General features: G+C 34.4%; 1 protein-coding gene across 5 annotated transcripts in view; it reads left to right on the top strand.

Moving 5' to 3' along the window:
* Positions 1 to 21,006, top strand: part of RICTOR (RPTOR independent companion of MTOR complex 2) — a 140,086-nt gene that overhangs the window by 55,940 nt on the left and 63,140 nt on the right. For 4 of the 5 annotated variants that reach the window (XM_005672429.3, XM_021076927.1, XM_021076928.1 and 1 more), the window contains 4 exons: positions 839 to 970; positions 7,700 to 7,763; positions 14,490 to 14,616; positions 18,244 to 18,413. In XM_005672429.3, the coding sequence (XP_005672486.2) occupies positions 839 to 970; positions 7,700 to 7,763; positions 14,490 to 14,616; positions 18,244 to 18,413 (493 nt within the window). The remainder of the gene's footprint in view (positions 1 to 838; positions 971 to 7,699; positions 7,764 to 14,489; positions 14,617 to 18,243; positions 18,414 to 21,006) is intronic. The other variant, XM_021076929.1, reaches the window with a different exon arrangement.

Raw genomic sequence — 21,006 nt, 5'->3', positions numbered from 1 at the left:
TTCACAAAATAAAAGTTCTCACATTCCTAAGAGCATGAAGAACCTGTCCAATTATCTCTAGATCTCAGGTAGACAAAGTGTGCTTATGGCAAAACTTGATTTGTTCATGCTCACCAGCAGAACTGCAGTGTTACAGTTTCATAGCTGTCTTTTCGGTATGTCTAGGAATTAAAATTGGTATAGTTTCTTCTCTCATTGTATTTTTATTTATTAGTTTAAACCAGTGATTCTCTGGGGGAAGTGAAGCAAGTGGGTAGATAGAGGGGAATAGATTGTAGGGGCATATAAAATACCGCCCGAAAAAGGCAAATTTAATTTCCCATTGTTTATATAAAATTAACTTACAGGAGTTCCCCTTGTGGCTCACTGGATTATGAACCCGACTAGTATCCATGAGGATGTGGGTTCAATCCCTGGCCTTGCTCATTGAGTTAAGGATCTGGCTTTGTCTTGAGCTGTGGTGTAGGTTGAAGACACGGCTCACATCCTGTGTTGCTCTGACATAGGCCGGCAGCTGCAGCTGTGATTCGAACCCTAGCCTGGGAACTTCCATATGCTGCACGTGTGGCCATAAAAAAAGGAATAAAGATAAAGAAAATAAAGTTTACCACAGAAGGTAGTACAAAACCCAGTAACATTTTCTTGACTGGTAAGAATGTACCAAGGAGGCACAAATTAAAAAATAACAGTAGCGAAATTCCTTGGCTTACAGCAAATTATTTTTATATATGTAAAGTTACTAGTACCTTTGCTTATTTCAACTGAGGAAGGATTTGGTACCATAATTTTCTGTTTATTTGAAACTTATCAGCAAGACTTTTTGTTTGTTTTCATACAGTTTGCGGTTAGCTTTATTGAATGAAGCGAAAGAAGTGCGTGCAGCAGGGCTACGGGCTCTTCGATATCTCATCCAAGACTCCAGTATTCTACAGAAGGTGCTAAAATTGAAAGTGGACTATTTAATAGCTAGGTAATTTTCCTAGAGCTCTCTGTATTTCTGTACATTTTTAAAAATTGTGTATTAATTTAATTAGCATACCTACAAGAAAGTATACAGACTTTTAGTATATATAAAGCCTGATAATTTTTACAGATAGATGCAACCAAGTACTCTGTTATCCCACATAAGATAGGAAATGTTTTCAGCATCCCTATCAAGTTCTCTTGTGTCTCCAACCAGTAGTAAACATTACTTTGATATTTCTTATTTTAGACTAGTTTTTCCTATTCTTGAGTATCATGTACTAGAAGTATTCATCTTTACTCTTTTCTTTCCTCAGTGTTATCTGTGAGATTTATCAATTTTTATTTTTTTTAAAAAATTTCTTTGGAATATTTTATGTTATGAATAGAGCATAATTTGTTTATTCTGTTGATGACTTTTTTTTCCCAGAGTTGTTTTCAGTATTTGGCTATTTTGAATAAAGCTACCCTGAACATTCTTGTACAAGTCTGTTGGACATGTATACTCAGTTCTCTTAGGTATATAGGTAGGAGTGAAATTGCAGGGTGATAAGTTTTATGTATATTTAACTTGAGTAGTTACTGCCAAATAATTTTCCAAAACAGTTGTACTGATTTACACTCTTACTTACTAGCAGTGTTTGAGAGTTCAGTCTCTCCACATCATCATCAGCATTTGCTATTTTCAGTTTTTATAACTATACACCTTTCTACCATGGTTTTCATTGTGAGTTTCATTGTGGTTTTAATTTTATTTCTGTCATTTGCTTGTTAAGTATTTGGATAGCCTCTTTGTCCTTTGCTCATTCGTAAATTGAATTGTCTATCTTACTATGTAGGCGTTCTTGATGTCTTCTGGATATGAATCCTTTTGCGCACATGTATTGAGAATATCTTCTCCAAGCCAGTCTACTTTGTCTTCTTACTCTTTTTAATTAATAAAATCCAATTTAGCAGCCTTTTATTTGATAGTTAATGCTTTTGGCCTCTTTGGAAGATAATACCCTATGTTTTCTTCTAAAGGTTTTATTCCTTACATGGTGAAGTAGGTGTCAGGTCATGATTCATTTTTCTCTCTTTAGATATCCAATGTGTATTAGTAACATTTTTTGAAAATATTTTCCTTTCATGTCTAAATTAGCTTTATTTTGTTGTAAATCAGGTAACTGAAAAGTATTGATCTATTTTTACATTTCCTATTCTCTTTAGTTGGCCTGTTGTCTAATGATTGCAGCTTTACAGTAAGTGTTGATATCTGCTAAGTCCTCTAGCTTTTCTTCTTCAAGTCTCTCTTGGCTATTTTAGGTTCTGTATTTCCATGTGAATTTTAGAGTCAATTTGTCCAATTCATAAAACTTTGTGAGGTTTTAGTAGTTATTGGATTGACGCTCTGAATAATTTGGAGTGATTTAACATCTTTTTTTTTTTTTTTTTTTTTTTTGTCTTTTTGCCTTTTCTAGGGCCATTCCCATGGCATATGGAGGTTCCCAGGCTAGGGGTCGAATTGGAGCTGTAGCCACCAGCCTACACCAGAGCCACAGCAACACCAGATTTGAGATCCGAGTCGTGTCTGCGACCTACACCGCAGCTCACGGCAATGCCGGATCCTTAACCCACTGAACAAGGCCAGGGATCCAACCCGCAACCTCATGGTTCCTAGTGAGATTCGTTAACCACTGTGCTACAACGGGAACTCTGGAGTGATTTAACATCTTATAGAATCTTCCAAACCTTTATTTATTTGAAACTTTCATTTCTTTCAGCATTTTGTAATTTTCTATGCTGAGGTCTTACACATATTTATTAGGGTTTTTCTTTCTTTTTGTTTTTTTTTTTTTGCTTTCTAGGACTCGTACCTGAGGCATATGGGAGTTTCCAGGCTAGGGGTCAAATAAGAGCTGCAGCTGCCAGCCTGCGCCACAACCATAGCAACGCCAGATCCAAGCCGCACGTGCGACCTACATACACCACAGCTTGTGGCAACATTGGATCTACTGAGCAAGGCCAGGGGTCTAACCGGCATCCTCATGAATACCAGTCAGGTTTGTAACCTGCTGAGCCACAACAGACACTCCCTCTAAGTCATTTATTAAATGATAGTATTAATGTAATTTTTTTTCCTTTTTCATAATTTTTGCTATTAATATCTAGAAAAATAATTGTAGGATTCTATTTTCTGGTTTTGTATATTAACTTCTTATCTTGGTGCTCTTGCTAAATTCACTTTTTAATTCTAATAGTTTTTAGGCTTATTTTAGAGTTTTTATATATACATGAGCACTAATTACAATTGACGACCACTTTATTTCTCCCTTCCCAATCCTACTATTTTTCTTTTCCTCGCCTTATTGTGCTAGTTAGAATATTACATTGACTAGAAATGGTAATTGGACAGCTTTATTTTGCTCCTGAATGCAAGTTGAACGTGTTCATTTTTTTGGCATTATTTATGATACTTACTATAGACTTTTAGTGAATTTCTTTGTATTCCTTATTTACATTCCTAAAATAAACACCTCCTGTTCATGAAGTCTTTTTACTTTAAATATGACTATATTTAGTTTGCTAATGTTTTCTGGAAGATAATTTGCAGCTATGTTTATGAGTGGTATTGCCCTTTATTTTTCTATTACTCTAATATCCTTGTTTGGTTTTGGTATCAAGTATGTTTATAGAACAAGTAGGAAAATGTTGCCCTCTTTTTATATTCTCTAGAAGAATTTACTTAAGATGAGTATTTCTTTCTTTTTTTTTTTTTTACCATACGTAATTGGTAGAATTCAATGAATTTGTCTAAGCCTGCGGTTTTCTTTTTTAGAAAGTTTTAATATTATGGATTCAATTTTTTGAACTGACACAGTATATTCAGATTTTCTACTTCCTTCATCAGTTCTTGCTGAAGCTTTCTTTTTTTTTTTTTTTTTTTTATTTTTTATTTTTTTGCCTTTTTGTCTTTTGTTGTTGTTGTTGTTGTTGCTATTTCTTGGGCCGCTCCCGCGGCATATGGAGGTTCCCAGGCTAGGGGTCGAATCGGAGCTGTAGCCACCGGCCTACGCCAGAGCCACAGCAACGCAGGATCCGAGCCGCGTCTGCAACCTACACCACAGCTCACGCCAACGCCAGATCGTTAACCCACTGAGCAAGGGCAGGGACCGAACCCGCAACCTCATGGTTCCTAGTCGGATTCGTTAACCACTGCGCCACGAACGGGAACTCCTGCTGAAGCTTTCTTATTGCGTTCATATTTAGAATTGTTAAACCTTCGCATTGGACTAATCTTTTTTTTTTTTTTTTTGCCATGCCTGTGGCATATAGTAATTCCCAGGCCAGGGAACAAACCCACATCATTGCAGCAAACGGAGCTGCTGAAGTGAGAGTGCCAGATCCTTAACCTGTTGGGCCACGAAGGAACTAGAGCTAAACCTTTTATAGTTATAAAACGTCCCTCTTTATTCCTAGTAATACTTCTTTTATGAGTGTTCATATTATCTAATATTAATATAGCTATAATAACATTCTTTTATTTATGGTTAGTGTAATATATCCTTTTCATCCTTTTACTTTTTATCTTTTTTGTTCTTATATTTAAGTTTCTCTCCTGTTAACATTACATAGTTTTTGTTTTTTTTTTTAATCTGGTTTGACCATCTCTGTTTTTTAATTGGAGTATTTAGACAGTGGCTAGAGGGTTTTTTTGTTTTGTTTTTTTTTTTTCTTTTCTTTTCCCTTAGGGCCGCACCTGTGGCATATGAAAGTTCCCAGTCTAGGGGCGAATTGGAGTTGCAGCTCCTGGCCTACACCACAGCCACCGCAACACCAAATCCAAGCCGAGTCTGTGACCTACACCATAGCCCACGGCAAAGCCTGATCTTAACCCACCCACAGAGTGAGATCAGGGATTGATCCTGCATCTTTGTGGATACTAGTCAGGTTCACAACTCGCTGAGCCACAATGGCAACTCCCAAGGCTGGTGGTTTTTTATATGCAGAGTCTATGGACTTTATCCAAAGTAATTATATATATATATATGAGTTTGTCATTTAGCCATTCATTTTCTCGTGTATTTGACTTTGTTTGCTATTTTGCCATTGGTATTCTATTTGTCACATCTATTCTTTGTTCTTGTCTTGCTCCTCCTGTTTCTTTAGGAATAATCAAGAATTTTTTCCTCTTCTATTAATATTTTGGTTATAAAGTCTTCTTCCTCTAGCAGTTGCCCTAGAGATTATATTTATCCTAGATATATTAAAGTTAACCACTTTTTTACAACCAGAACAATGTAGGAAACCTCTTACAGTTTAATCATGTCATCTCCCCTCTGACTTTTGATTTTTATTTCTACGTATATTTATAACCCCACAGAATAGTCTTGTTATGGATTAAAGTGGAACTATTTACATTTACCTATGTTATTTATCTGTTCAATATTCCTTGCATTTCCACACTTTCATCTTGGGTCACTCTCTGTTTTAATGAATTTCCTTTGCTATTTTCTGGTAGTGTAGGTCTACTGGAGTTGAATTCTCTCATCTTTTATTTGCCCATAAATGCCTCTATTTGCCTTCTCAGTTGAAGGCTGGTTTTCTAACTGGTTACTGTTTTTCAGTGCTTTAAGTTACTGTCTTCTAGATTAAAAAAAAAAAAACTTCTGAACAATAAATAGCCTCCTTGTTTCGTCTTTGTAAGTGATGTGTCTTTTTCTCCTTTGGTTACTTTAGGTTTTTTCTGTTATTTTCTCTCCTATCTCCTATCCTCTGTACTCCAGCTATAAAATGTTGACTCTATTTTGCTATCCCACGTGTCTCTGATGCCCTTACTGTATTTTCAGTCTTTGTTGACTCTTTGTGCTTCAGTGTGGTTAGTTTCTAACCTGTTTTTTTTTGTTTGTTTGTTTGTTTGTTTTTTTTAATAGTCCTCCATCCTGCTAGTAAATCAGTCTCTTGAATTTTTAATTTGTTATTGTATTCCTGTAATTTATATTTTACTCTCAGTTAAAGATTCTAGACCTCTGCTTTATTTCTTCATTGATTTTCTTGAGGACAATAATTATTTCTAGCCCTCCTATGACAACTCCAGTATGTGGAATCACCTGTGTTCTGTTTCTCTTGTCATTTTCTTTTCTTGGTTTTTGGTTACTTGACCCGTTTTTTCTTTGTTTTAAGGCATACCTCATATTATTATGTGATTGGATGTGAACATTGTATATTAAAAGTTTGTGGTGCTGTATCATGTTATTTTTCTCTTAAAAGAGTTATGCTTTATTCTGAAATACTGGCTCATCACATTGATTCAATTAAAATTTGGTTATTACCTTTGCCTTTGTTCTAGGAGGCTATTTGGAATCTCAAGTGAAAGTGTAGATGTTTGGCACCCTTTTCATCCTGACCAGCCTTGAGCCCTAACATCTTTCGTAGAATATTATATACTGACTGAAATTTCCAATCAGTTCTTTGGCTTCTCAGCAGCAGCTTTTTGCTTGATTTCTGGGATTTTAACCCTGCCTTGGAGGGGATTGCATGCAAATTCTTCCTTACTTTACTGTTTTCTTTTCTCTGAGATTTTTTTTTTTCCTTCAAGTTCCAGGCATTTTGGCTGTCCGTAAAGTTCATTCTGTCTCTCCAGTACAGCAAGATTTTTGCTTTCTTCTAGGACTATATTCCCAAACTGGGGATTGACAGGTGTCCCTGGGGACAAAGAGGAGTTTGTGCTTCTCTTTCCAGGGATTATTATCTACTACCCTTTAAACAGTTGCTTTATAAAGTACTTTATTTAACCTTTATAGTTATTTTTGGCAGAAGGATTGGTCTGATCTCTTGTGGCCAGAAATGGATTCTATGTTTATTTACTTTTTAATAAAATTGCTTCAGAGTAATTGTATTCAGATAACAGAAAATTCTTTTTGAATAGCAGATTATCTATTGATATATAAAGTATTGATTAGAATAGTGAACTGAATTAAACATAAGTAAAATTGAATTATTCTGCCACATAAACCAAAGGATTACTATTATTATTTTTTGGCTGTGCCCATGGCATATGGACATTCCTGGGCCAGGGAGGGAACCCTTGGTGCAGTTGTGACCTGCACCACAGCTGTGGCAATACTGGATCCTTAACTCATTCCGCCACCTGGAACTTCCCAAAGACTCTTTAGAAATTGAGTGATTTAATAACTTTTACAGAAATGTCAGTTAAGTGATATTTTGGCTTTAATTTTTGAAGTACATTCAGATTTCAGATTATATTTTGGTAAATAGAATTATTGTGGCTAATATAAGATGTTTAACTTAGTCATAATATGTAAAACTTAAGGCTGTGGTTAAAAATCACAATTCAACTAAAACGTAGGCCTGAAATATTTTTTCTTCACAATTTTCATAAAATGTCTGTAACTTTATCTAAGATAGGTAAATTTTTTTTCAGTAGATTTCTGATACTTTGCTTTATGGATATGTTTATTATTTCAGTATAGACATATGTTATTCTATAAAATATTTACTATATACTTTCCTGGAGTTTTAAATGAAATAGTTTTTAATGTTTTGTTATAAGAAGTAATAATTATTAGAGGTATTAAATTAACTAAATAAGTATCTGCTGGTACCTAAAAATTGCATGTATTAAATTTTTAAAATGCTATATTGACATGAAGATGGGTCTGATCTAGTGGTATTATACAAAAAATTGTTTAATGAGTTTTTTTATCAATAATTAAATATTTTGTGTATTATTTAGGTGCATTGACATACAGCAGAGCAACGAGGTAGAGAGGACACAAGCACTTCGATTAGTCAGAAAGGTAGGCTCTGTGTCTGAGAGTAAAGGCAGATTTATGATTTTCATGTTAAGCATTTTACGTTTTTAGATTTAGACTGTTTTGTGAAATCTTTCTATTAAAATTTGAAGACTGAATACTCATTAAACATTTTTATTTTGTTAAAATTATATGTGAGTTAAATAGGTCTATTAAACCTCAAGGTAAGCATAGTTATTTTGTGTAATTACTCTATTTGATTAGGTATAGCTAAGACAGTATTTTTTTTAATTAAATATTATATAAATTGGAAAGAATATTTCTTCCTTTAGTATACATGTTAATGAAATAACTGCTTTGATATGAAATTGAAGAAAGAGGATTACTTGCTCCCCAGCCTCATTTTTTCTTAATTGTGTGCTAGAGTTAATACTATTATGTGAATGTCAAAAATAGTTACAGACTGGTTGTTCTGAAGATGAATTTGGATACAATCAATAGGCAGTTGCAATAAATAATTCAGGCTGTTGTACAGGATAAAAGGCCAAAAATTTAAACTCTACAAGAGAGGGTGTTGAGAATAATCCATAATGATTCTAATAAGAGATCTTCCAGTACTTTTTCGTTGTTATTTAATGTAATGTCATGCCCTAATGGCAGGGAACCGAGACTTAAATTGGTTAGGGTATAGCTTGTATGAGAATTTTTTCATGTTTTATCCTAAAGTATCATATTCTATCATGAGCCTTATGTAGTATACGTTTGTTTTAATGTAAAAACATCTAAAATTATTTAATAGTTAACTTTTTTAGTTCTTTTCTTCCTTCCCTACCTTGAAATTCAGTGCATGCTCCAGAATTGCAGAATGCTGAGTTTGTGCATTTACTAGATCTCTTCTCTTTCCTTTTTCTTCCAGTGTCTAGTTTGTGGTTAGTAATAGTACTCACAAGTGAGTGTAGTAGTAAGAAGTAAATGGGTGAGTTGTCTTCAAAGTTTACAGTTCTAGTGAGAGTGACATTGGAGATAGATTAAAAATGTTTGTTATAGGTAAATTGTTATGTTGGTGTCATGATTTGACTCTTCAGATTTAAATTCAAAGGCTAGGTTGGTTTTTACCTATTCGTACAGTCTCCCCTACTGCCATGATTTTGAGAATTCAAGATAAGAAAACGAAGTTTATTTCTGAAGAACCTAGAATAACTCTTTGGTTACTTGAGTCATGTGTGTGTGTGTGGGTGTGTGTGCCTGTGTATGTGTGCGTGTATGTGTGTCAGCGTTTATCATACTTGGAATTAAATGTGAGAAATTAAGATATATATTGATTATATTAAAAATAAAAAACTTATTACAAGTAAACATAATGAATACCATGTTTGTATAAAAATAACTATATTTTCCAAAAAGAAAATTAGTGTGTAGAGTGGCACGATTTTAGATTTTTGCAAATTTCTTTAGCATTTATTCTGATAGAAGATAGCTGGATTATCATATTTGCTTCTGCATTCAATCTGTTATGATTTCACATGCAGTGGAGCCTCTGGATAACTTCCATATATACTTGTGAGAGAATGTGAGTAAAAAAGACAAATAATGTCTTCGTATTACTATGAAAATAGTTCTAAGTTTGCAAAATCTCTGAAAATATCCTAAGGACCCTCAGTGTCTTAAACCACACTTTGAGAGTTGTTGCATTAAAAACTTCATTCAGAAGAAAAAACAACTCCAAATGGATTAAATTAAATTCATCTTATTTGAATTATTCACTAAATATTTTATTTCAGTTCTATATAGTGCTTTGTGCAAGTTACAATATAATTTATAAAAGAGCCCAGAAGAAGTAAACAGACCCTTAAAAATAAGTAATGCCATAACAAAAATATAATTTTATTTTGTTATCTTTTGAAGAACAGAGTAATTTGAGGCAAATGTCATTTGTGGATCCAAGGATCAGGCTCAGAGGAAGAATTGTGTCACAGGGTTCCTCCTTGGTTTAGCTAAAAGCGGTTAGTGTTAAAGGGAAAGCACACTTGCTGAATGAACTGTAGCCTCTCTTAGCCAGAGGAACTATAATTTCACTAATACTTTTTTTTAGGATTTTATTTTATTATTATTTTTTTGAGGATTTTTATTTATTTGTTATTTTTTTATTGTAGCATTTATAATAGTAAAAAAACCAAAAATGATAGTCATCTAATGCCATTGAATTGTATACTTAAAATTTTTTTTAACTTAAATTACAGTTAATTTACAATGTTCTGTCAATTTCTGCTGCACAGCAAAGTGACCCAGTCATATGTATACCTACATTCTTTTTCTCATATTATTTTCTATCACGTTCCATCACAAGTGATTGGATATAGTCCCTGTGCTCTACAGCAGGACCTCATTGCTTATCCACTCCAAATGCAGTACTTGTAATGATCAAAGCACATGTTTCTTTTTTTCCAGCAACATCTTGGCAACTGAGCTAGCAGAAATTAATGTTAATAGTATAATTGCTATGTCACTATGGGTTTTTTATATGTGTTCAAAACAGTTTTTACATTTTCTATGAAAGTGTTAATCTTTTATTAATTTTTGTCTTTTAGGGCCACACCCATGGCATGTGGAGGTTCCCAAGCTAAGGGTCCAATTGAAGCTGTCGCCGTAGGCCTATGCCGGGGCCATAGTAATGCGGGATCCAAGCCACGTCTGCAGCCTACACCATAGCTCACAGCAACACCAGATCCTTAACCCACTGAGTGAGGCCAGGGATTGAACCCTTATCCTCATATGCTAGTCAGGTTCGTTAACCTCTGAGCCACGATGGGAATTCCAAGCATTAATCTTTTATATTTGAAAGTAAAAGCAGAAACATTTGTTGCTTTGTAATAAGTTGGCTTTTTGAATAATTAAGGAATACTCAAGTTAACTTTTTCTTCTCTTTCACCTATTTCCTTCATTTTAAGAGATTTTGTTGTTCCCTTGTTTCTTTTTCAGTGTCTCGGAAAAGACAATGCTTCCTGGCTTTTGTGCCTCTCATTTTCTGTATTATTTTCCCATTGATCAGCTCTTGCTACTCTTTATCTAATTTAAATTCTTATTGCCTGCCTCATTTAAGCCATTATTTTCTTCTTATGTCATTTATTAATTCATGTAATAAGAGATTAATGTAGCATAGATTTTATATATTTGAAAGGGATTAACTTAAGGGATATAGAGCTAGATATCAGCAAATCCAGAGTGAAAAACTCAGTTCTGCAAATTTCCAAACCTACACTGGCCTATGAGTCCTTTTGGTGTTAAGGCCAACCTGCTTATCTTGGCATTTAGAGCCCACTTAGGGGTCAGCCAGTTATGACCTGTCTCATTATGCCATTATGTGTGTAGACAAGCTGCCCTTTACCACTACTACAATCATTATTTCTGTCCTACTCTTTTCATTTCATTTCAATCCCTTTCTACATTGTATTCATCTTGCAGTCTCAGCTGGAATTTCAGATATTTCCCTTAGAGAACTCAGTATTTCTATAATTATTTTATAGCAGGTCTGCAAATTTATTACCCACTTACGGTCTTTAGTTTGTTTTATATATGTCTGTTCTATCATGTCAAAAAAAGATGATTAAACTTTCATTTTAGTAGAGACTAAATTCTATGACTTTTCTCTCATTGGTTACTCATTGATTTAGGAGAAAAGCATTCTCTGATTTACACAGAATTTAAGAGTTTATTTGGATAAATTTTCCATGGAAAATAGGATGAACAATTTCATTTATTAAAAAATTTAAATTACAGCCACAGGTGCAGCCGTAAAAAAAAAATAGACAAAAAGATTTAAATTACAGTTATCCATTTCATAAAACTACACTTGAGATTCTTCATCTAGTCAAATACACCCTCATTTACAAATGAGGAAACTAAGGCACACAGAGAGAATTGATTTGGCCAAGGTAACAGGTTTTTGTTTTTTTTGTCTTTTGTCTTTTTAGGGCTGCACCCAAGGCATGTGGAAGTTCTCCACCACAGCTCATGGCAACGCCGGATCCCTAACCTGCTGAGCAAGGCCAGGGATCAAATACGAGTCATCATGGATACTTAGTCAGGTTCATTAACCACTGAGTCACTACGGGAACTCCCCAAGGTAACAGTTTATTAATGGCCAATTTGGCCCTAAAAGCCAATTGGCCTGGCTTCTAGCCAGCTCTTTTTAGAGTACATTACATATGTTTTACTGTCTTAGGAATTTTTCTTATAAGCTCCTTATAAGCATAATAATGTATCAGTAAATATTAGCATATAAATTAATATTGTAAGTTAGGATTTTCTCACCCAAGATGATCTGTTTCTTTCTTTCTTTCTTTCTTTTTTTTTTTTTTTTTGGCCTTTTTTTAGGGCTACACACCCCCACAGCATGTGGATGTTCCCAGGCTAGGGGTCTAATTGGAGCTACAGCTGCTGGTCATGGCCACAGCCGCACTGATCCAAGCTGCATCTGCGACCTATGCTACAGGCCGTGGCAGTGCTGGATCCTTAACCTCCTGGACAAGGCCAGAGATTGAACCGCAACCTCACTGTTCTTAGTCAGATTTGTTTCTGAACTCCAGAAGATGATTTTCTCATACGTCTTTTCCCTTTCCTTTCCTTCTTTTTTCTCCAGCATTTTTGATTAATAGAGAATACTGATTAAGAAGCAAATGTAGACACTTTAGTAGATTGTACAGTTATTGGATATCTGTTTTAGTAGATTGTACAGTTATTGGATATCTGTTTTATGGTTGTGGAACAGTATAATTTCATTTGAACCTTATATCACATAATGTTGCTGAATGACACGAGATCTCTTGCCAATATAGATCTCTACTTTGAACCTTTATTGGACTTTACTGGATATTAATTTAGTTATATTGTATCCTCTAATTATGTCATAGTACAAGTGTTCTTTTTTTTTTCGGGCTGCACCTGCAGCATATGAAACTTCCCAGGCTAGGGGTAGAATCAGAGCTATAGCTGCAGGCCTATGCCACAGCCACAGCAACACCTGATCCAAGCTGTATCTGCGACCCTACAGTACAGCTCATGGCAACACCGGATCCTTAACCCACTGATCGAGGCCAGAGATTGAACCCACATCCTTACGGACACTATGCCAGGTTTTTAACCTGCTGAACCACAATGGGAACTCCCAAGTCTTATTTTTCAACAGGATTGTAAATATAGTAACCTCCAGAACAAATTAATTATCCCCAATGTTTTCTTCTACTCTCATGCTAAGACTTGTTAATTTGTTTTCTTTTTTTTTCCTTCTCTTTTGGCTGCCCTGTGGCATATAGAGTTCCCGGGCCAGGGACCAGATCTAAATAAGCCATAGGTGTGACCTAAGCCACAGTTGTGGCAACACTGGATCCTTAACCCCCTGTGCCAGGCTGGGGATCGAACCTGTGTCCCAGCGCTCCCAAGACGCCTCCAGTCCTGTTGTGCCTCAGGAGGAACTCCAAAGACCTGTTAATTTTGAAATACCTTATCTACCAAATAGTCTTTATTAAACAGTAATTGTAAAATTTTTCTTTCTATCTTCCAAATTGAAGATATCTATTATCTGTTTTTAGTATTCCAAATATGTTATTTTCAATTAAACTTTTCATTTAAAATGAGATTCATCAAAAGTTTTATCACCAGGAACAAAATGTTTACATCACAATTTTTGAAGTGTTAAAAATAGATTATGGGAGTTCCTGTTGTGGCGCAGTGGTTAACGAATCCGACTAGGAACCATGAGGTTGTGGGTTTGATCCCTGGCCTTGCTCAGTGGGTTAAGGATCCAGCATTGCCATGAGCTGTGGCGTAGGTTGCAGAGGCGGCTCGGATCCCGCATTGCTGTGGCTCTGGCGTAGGCCGGTGGCTACAGCTCCGATTAGACCCCTGGCCTGGAAACCTCCATATGGCATGGGAACAGCCCAAGAAATGGCAAAAAGACAAAAAAAAAAAAAAAAAATTTTTTATGGAGAGATTTCTGGCTACCTTGAAGTAGCAAATAACCATGAGTGAGTTACCTGTGACAAAGACCTGAGGGCATCCTCTAAGAGGTCAGAGCAATCTCTCAACAACCCAAAAGGAAACAGGGACTTTTGAAGAAAATAGGTTATGGGTTATTTCTTTTCTTCTTTTTTTTCTGGCCATGACTGTGGCATAAAGAAATTTCCTGGGCCAGGGATCAAACCCACACCACATCAGTGGCCTGAGTCACAGAGGTGATAATGCCAGATCCTTAAATGCTGGGCCACCAGGAAACTCCTAGATCATGGATTATTAACTTTTCCTTTTGATATAATAAGATGTGATAGCTAGAGATAGGAAGATTATTAGGCATTAGTTGCAGCAAAGTAAGAAAAATGAAAAATTTTTTTGAAAGTAGGAAAGAATGAGGGCTCAAATCAGATTTTGATCATGGAGAGAGTTGGGTTATTGAGGTAAATTGATAGGACTTAGTGGTAGTTATATATGGGGAAGGAGTCAGGAATGTAATAGTACAATAGTATGTTGGCAGCTGTTGTCACCATTGACTTACTTTGTCTAGTTACTGAAAAGAAAAAACTTTTTTGATGGTAGTGATTATTAACATTTAGTGCATCAGTTATTTTATTGGTCCTTTGACATGTTCATATGAAGCAGATTAAATTTGATGCCTGAATCTTCTATCTATAGGGTTAAACACCTCATGCTGAACAAAATAGGTTTTAAAAATGTATTATGAAATAAATAACTTCTTTTTCTGATTTCTCTCTGTTACAGATGATTACTGTGAATGCTTCCTTGTTTCCTAGCTCTGTGGCCAACTCATTAATAGCAGTTGGAAATGATGGACTCCAAGAAAGAGACAGAATGGTTCGAGCATGCATTGCCATTATCTGTGAACTAGGTCAGAATTTTCTCTGTAATAAAAAATGTAGTATTTTAGAAAGAATATATAACATTTTAATGCCTTTAATACATGAATTATTTAGTTATTAAAAATATATGAAAAATTCAGACATTCCTGATAGAGAACTAGAGGATTATTATTTAAACAAATAATTTGGAAGTGACATTGAAATTCTATATATTTTAAAGTTTTATTCATCATGAAATTTAATATATTGGGAGTTCCCGTCAATGGTGCAGTGGAAACGAATCTGACTAGGAACCATGAGGTTGTGGGTTTGGTCCCTGGCCTTGCCCAGTGGGTTAAGGATCTGGTGTTGCTGTGAACTGTGATGTAGGTCGCAGACGTAGCTCGGATCCAGCCTTGCTGTAGCTGTGGCGCAGGCTGGCAGCTGTAGCTCCAATTAGACCCCTAGCCTTGGAATCTCCATATACAGTGGATGTGGCCCTAAAAAGCAAAAAGTAAAAAAGAAATTTAATGTATTGGAATTGTCCAAATTCCTTTAGTTAGAATAAAATCCCTTAAAGTCTGGATCTCATACAGTTAACTACACTGTATTCTGATATGAGTTAAAAACAATAATTCACCATACATTACAAAAATAAATATAAATGCCACAGGATTAAAGAATTAAATAAGGAAAACATGGGGGGAAAATGGATGACTATTTCTCTTATCATTATAAAGAAAGGGAGTTTTGAATTCTCAAAAGAAATCAAATGGATTTCAGCAGCTATAGATTTTATTATAAGAATATAAGAAAACATTCAGTGCCAAAACAAAGAAGAAATAAATGTAACAAACATGATAGGTAAATTATTTATTTATATACAGATTGGTATGAAAAATAAGTCATCCTCAAAGAAATGCATGACTAATCAAAATATTTTAGAAGTTCAGCCTCACTTATAACCAAGGAAATATAATTGTAAATGACAAGATATTTTTCCCCACCAAAAGTAGAAATGGTATAGGTTACATTCACTCTTGATATACTCAATAAGTTAATAACAAAAATTTAAAGAAATGAAAGAGCCAAACCTTACCATTGAGAGTTTTAAAATACTACCCAGTATACCTGTTGATTTAGAGACAAAGTCAGAAATTTGAGGAAATTTTGAAAATAGTAAAAATTTGACCACATGTCAATGTATGGAATGCTTGGAAAGCTGTATACTTAGAGTTAACTTCTCATCAAAAGATGCTTTTATAATTAAGCAAAAAGTAATGAAAATAAGTAATGAACCCCAAAAATAGAAAAAGAAGGAAAAAAATCAATTTTAAGGTAAGCAGGAGGAAGCAGTGATGATTTTGAGTCTTTAGATTGATTATTAGCTAACTTACATTGATTGGAAGAAGAAAACAATAATACATAGATATGCAAATGTACACTACTATCTGAAAAATGCAAAGGTCAGAGAAACAAGTTAATATAGAACGAGGAAGAGAATATAATAGGAGTTTTTAAAATTATGAGATAATTTTTTAAAATATACTTAAAAATTTTACTGAAATAAATGGGTTTTCAGAGAAAATTTAATTTCCAATTGATTCAAAAAGTAGAAAACACGATGGAGTTCCCTTGTGGTACAGCAGGTTAAGGATCGAGCATTGTCACTTTAGCAGCTCTGGTCACTTCTGTGACGTGGGTTCAGTCCCTGTCCTACAACTTCCATATGTCATGGATATGGCCAAATGGGAGAAGAAAAGGGTAGGAAGCATGATGGATCAAAAACCAGAGAGGTACTTGATGAATTATTTGCCTCTAAAAAAAGACTCAGTCAGATGGTTTTGTCTTTAAAAAAATTGTTTCAACGAATAAATAATTCGTATATAATCTAATTGAGAGCATTAAAAACATGGAAACGTGTTTGTTTTCTTAAATGAAACATTTTATACACACATACACACAGATACACATGTACACACAGTTACACACATACATAAAATAATTAGAATGTACTTTGTTAACATTCGGAAATACTTATCTCAAATCACCATTCTTTTATTCTTAATGGTGGAGCTATACAAATACTACATCCTTTAAAAAACTCTTAATTAGTGTTGTTTTAAAACTTTTAGCCAGGTTAGCAAGACAAAATAGTAAATGAAGTTTACATATCGGAAAGGAGAAATTATACTTTGTAGATGATACGTCTGGAAAATTGAATCAATTGAAGAACAACTTAAGTAATTCAGTACAGTGGAAACCTGAAAATATAGATTTGATAGATTATTTTGTATTTCAGCAGCAATCAGTAAATATAATAGAAAAAAGATACAATTTCCAAAGTAGAAAAGAAAACTCTATATAGCAAACTTAGTAAGAAATGTAAATGACGTGTATGTTTTTTCAGGGTACTTTTCAGTTTGTTTAATTGATTTTTAAGAAGGAACACTAATCTTTAGGTAGAAATGAGAATATTGGTTGCCTTGGTTGTGGTTGGGGACCAATCGAAAAGTGGTGTGAAGGAACTTTCTAGGATGATGAATATTCTATACCTTATTTGAGGTAGTGGTTGCAAGAGCATAGACACTGTTCAGATTTATTGAACTCATTAAAATCTGTCTGTTTTACTGTATGTAATCATACCTCAATGTAGAAAAAAAAAATGGAGAGGGACCTTAAATTTAAAATTTAGCTAGAATAAGCAGGAGAAATTCAATTATGAAAACATTTTTGAAAAAAATAAATGGAGGGGAAGGGAAAGACTTTTTTCTCATGTTTTTAAGCTAGGTTATTAAGAAAGAAAAAAATGAAAAAGAATCAAAAGTTGCAGACCCTCATATCTAAAAATTTTCAGTATATTAAAATTATAAAAATCAGTTTGGAAAGCATGCTGAATTAAGTGATTAAACATTTGAAAAAAATTGAGTTTATCCATATTAAGCCGAAGTCAACTTCCTAACAGGTTAAAAACCGAAATGTTAATCATGAGCTCATTTAGAAAACACATGTGTGAGGAGTTCCCATCGTGGCTCAGCAGAAACAAATCTGACTAGTATTCATGAGGATGCAGGTCCAATCCCTGGCCTCACTCAGTGGGTTAAGGATCTGGCATTGCCATGAGCTATGGTGAAGGTCACAGCCATGGCTCGGAACCTGCATTGCTGTGACTGTGGCTGGCAGCTGCAGCTCCGATTCAACCCCTAGCCTGGGAACCTCCATATGCCGTTGGGTGTGCCCCTAAAAAAGACAAAAAAAAAAAACCCCAGATTAACTAGTGTGCGTGCCTACAAAGAAAATGCCTTGTCTTTCAGGTAGGGGAGAAGTTTTAGAGCTTAAAATCTAAAGTTAAATTATAAATCAGATAAAAAATGTGAAACAAAGAGCTGATTTTCCCACTCTGACGCACTGAAGTCCACAGGAAAAAAGAACCATTCAATAAAACATGAGCAAAGGGTACAAGAAGAACAATACAGGGACATTAAGGAAACAAAAAATTACGATTTTGGGAAGTATGTTCAGTGACTCTTAATTAGATACACTTTATCCTCGTACCCCTTCACCTGTCATTGATTAGAGAATTTTTCAAGTCAGAAAAAGGAAATTAAGTTTTAAAATCTCAGATTTCTGATAATTATCCCATATATAATATATTAAGTTTTTCTTTTTACTTTTAGCACTTCAGAATCCAGAGGTGGTGGCCCTTCGAGGTGGACTAAACACCATCTTGAAAAATGTGATCGATTGCCAACTAAGTCGAATAAATGAGGCTCTCATTACTACAATTTTGCACCTCCTTAATCATCCAAAGACCCGACAATATGTACGAGCTGATGTAGAATTAGAGGTAGGAATTTTAATGTTCTTTTCTAGTTTTGAAATATGACTTTAAATACATACTCTTTGAAATTTTAAAGTTAATAAATGCAGCACAGAATTAAATATTAAACCTAGGGGTTCCCTTCCCTTTGTGGCTCAGTAGTAACGAACCCAGCTAGTATCCATGAGGATGCAGTTCAGTGGTTCAATCCCTGGCCTCGCTCACTGGGTTAAGGATCTGGTGTTGCTGTGGCTGTAGTGTAGGCCAGCAGCTACAGCTCCGATTCGACCCCTAGCCTGGGAACTTCCATAAGCCATAGGTGCGCACCTAAAAAGACAAAAAAATAAAATTATTAAACCTAAATTTTCTAGTAAGACTGGCTTATTCCTAGCAATATTTTATAGCTCATTCAGTTTGGACTGAATTGAAAAAATTCTCAAGAGTATTCCATCAACATAGAAGATGAACTTTATTTTTTGACAAAGCAAATTAGAGCATAAGTAAGATTTATCTACTTAAATTTACCCATTTGTTTAAGAAGACCATTTCTTTTTAAGGAGTGTAGTGTTTTAATTGTGTGTGAATAGCTCCTGCTGATTATATACTACTTATTTATTAAACCATGCTAAAATTCTCTGAACTTGGAAGTACTCTTTGACAACTAATGACCATATATGTACTTGAAGAAACAGAATACATATTTTTCTTTTTAAAATATTACACAATTTAAAATTTTTTACTAATTCATTTTTTTACAATTCAAAACAATAAGGCTATCATACATTCTTTTCTGTAATAAAGTATGTAGTAGAGATTGGAACAGAATTATCCCAAATGATACTCTTAAAGATCACTTTTGTAAATGTATTACATTGTTGTCCATTGCAGATAGTTTTCACAACAGGTTTAAACCAGGCCTTTGTTTGTATTTGGTTATGAAATTATGCAAATTATAAAAGATTTATTGTTTCCTAATTTTCCTGCTTAAATTATTTGATGAAACTGCCTTAAATGTTGTGGTTTTATCAGGGCTATTAGAAATATTTTGAGATTATAAAATTGACGTTAACCTGGATCATTAACAATGTTAATTACAATATTCTCCTCAATAAGTGATTTTAAATACATTATTCATGATAGCCCAGTGGGAATAAGCTGGCATTTTTGATATTTTACAATGCATTTCACTTTTTTTCTTTATCAAGTGTAAAAACTGATTTTAGGATTGGAGAAATGATTACAGTAAAGGAAGATTATAATATGTACAGGTCTATTTTTTTATTCCTTTATAATTGTAGAGCAGATTAGCAAAGCTTTTTTGTAAATGAAAAGACCTCAGAGAATATGATAGACATTTAAGTACACTCCTATCTTTGTTTATATCTTTAAAGCCACAAATGTTAGTTCTTTTTTTCCTTAACAAGATTCCCCCACCCCACCCCGAGGAATCGCATAGGGATTGAGAGCATTGACTTTGGATTATTCAGATCTGATCTGGATTTTTTTGTTCTGCAGCCTAATATTAGCTTTATGATTTGGGGCAATTTATTAGCCTCTCTTGGACCCATTTTTTTCTAGGTAAAATGAAAGTCATGGTTTTTAAGTATTACAATAATAATGGTAATAGTAATGGAAGCAACAGACACTTATGTAAAGCTTATAATGAGTTAGGCAGTATTTCTGGGTGCTTTACATATATTAGTTCTAATCTACATAAATTTTTTATTTGTGTGCCTGGCACAGAATAAGTATTCAATAAATATTGATTGCCTTGGATATTAATCACTATCATCATTATCTACTTTAGAGTCAGCTAAGAGAATATTGTCCTCCTTTTTTACTAGTTATATTTTACCAATTTTCATTCTGACTCCATAACTTTCACTTCTTTTCCATGTGCAAAGGACTCTTATTTTCAGGGCTACTGTCTGTTACTAGGCCCAAATCTTCTGTTAAAAAAAAAAAAATTCATTTTAAATTTACCCAGGCTTCTGTTTCTGCTATATGTAATATAATTTGACCTCACATAGGAAAAAAATGTAGATTTAGTATAATAATGTTATTAGAATAGTCGGTCTATAAAGACTTCAAAATTATAATTGTAATTTTTTATAGTAGATTTTATTTGTTTTTGCTTGTTTGTTTTTGTTTTCTTTTTGTCTTTTCTAGGGCTGCACCTGCGGCATATGGAGGTTCCCAGGCTAGGGGTCTAATCGGAGCTATAGCCGCTGGTCTATGCCACAGCCACAGCCACGCCAGATCCCAGTCGTGTCTGCGACTTACACCATAGCTCACAGCAACGCCGGATCCTTAACCCACTGAGCAAGGCCAGGGATCGAACCCACAACCTCATGGTTCCTAGTTGGATTCGTTAACCACTGAGCCACGACAGGAACTCCTATACTAGATTTTAAAAATAACATTTTTTAAATTTCAGAGTGGGATAGGGTGATTTATAGCATCTGCTATGGAAAACTAGAAAAGTTGAATAATTAAGGAAATCATGTATTTAAAACAGTATAGAGCTTTGAGAGCAATAAGGATCAGAAGGGGTGAAATTCTAAAGAGAGAAAATTCATTGAGAGTTGCTCTAAAGATCTACAGATGCCCTTGGGAACAC

This window comes from Sus scrofa, chromosome 16, assembly GCF_000003025.6.
Source record: "Sus scrofa isolate TJ Tabasco breed Duroc chromosome 16, Sscrofa11.1, whole genome shotgun sequence".
Classification (NCBI taxonomy): domain Eukaryota; kingdom Metazoa; phylum Chordata; class Mammalia; order Artiodactyla; family Suidae; genus Sus; species Sus scrofa.
The sequence above is the reverse complement of the archived record's forward strand: the minus strand, read 5'-3'. Positions and strand labels throughout refer to the sequence as shown.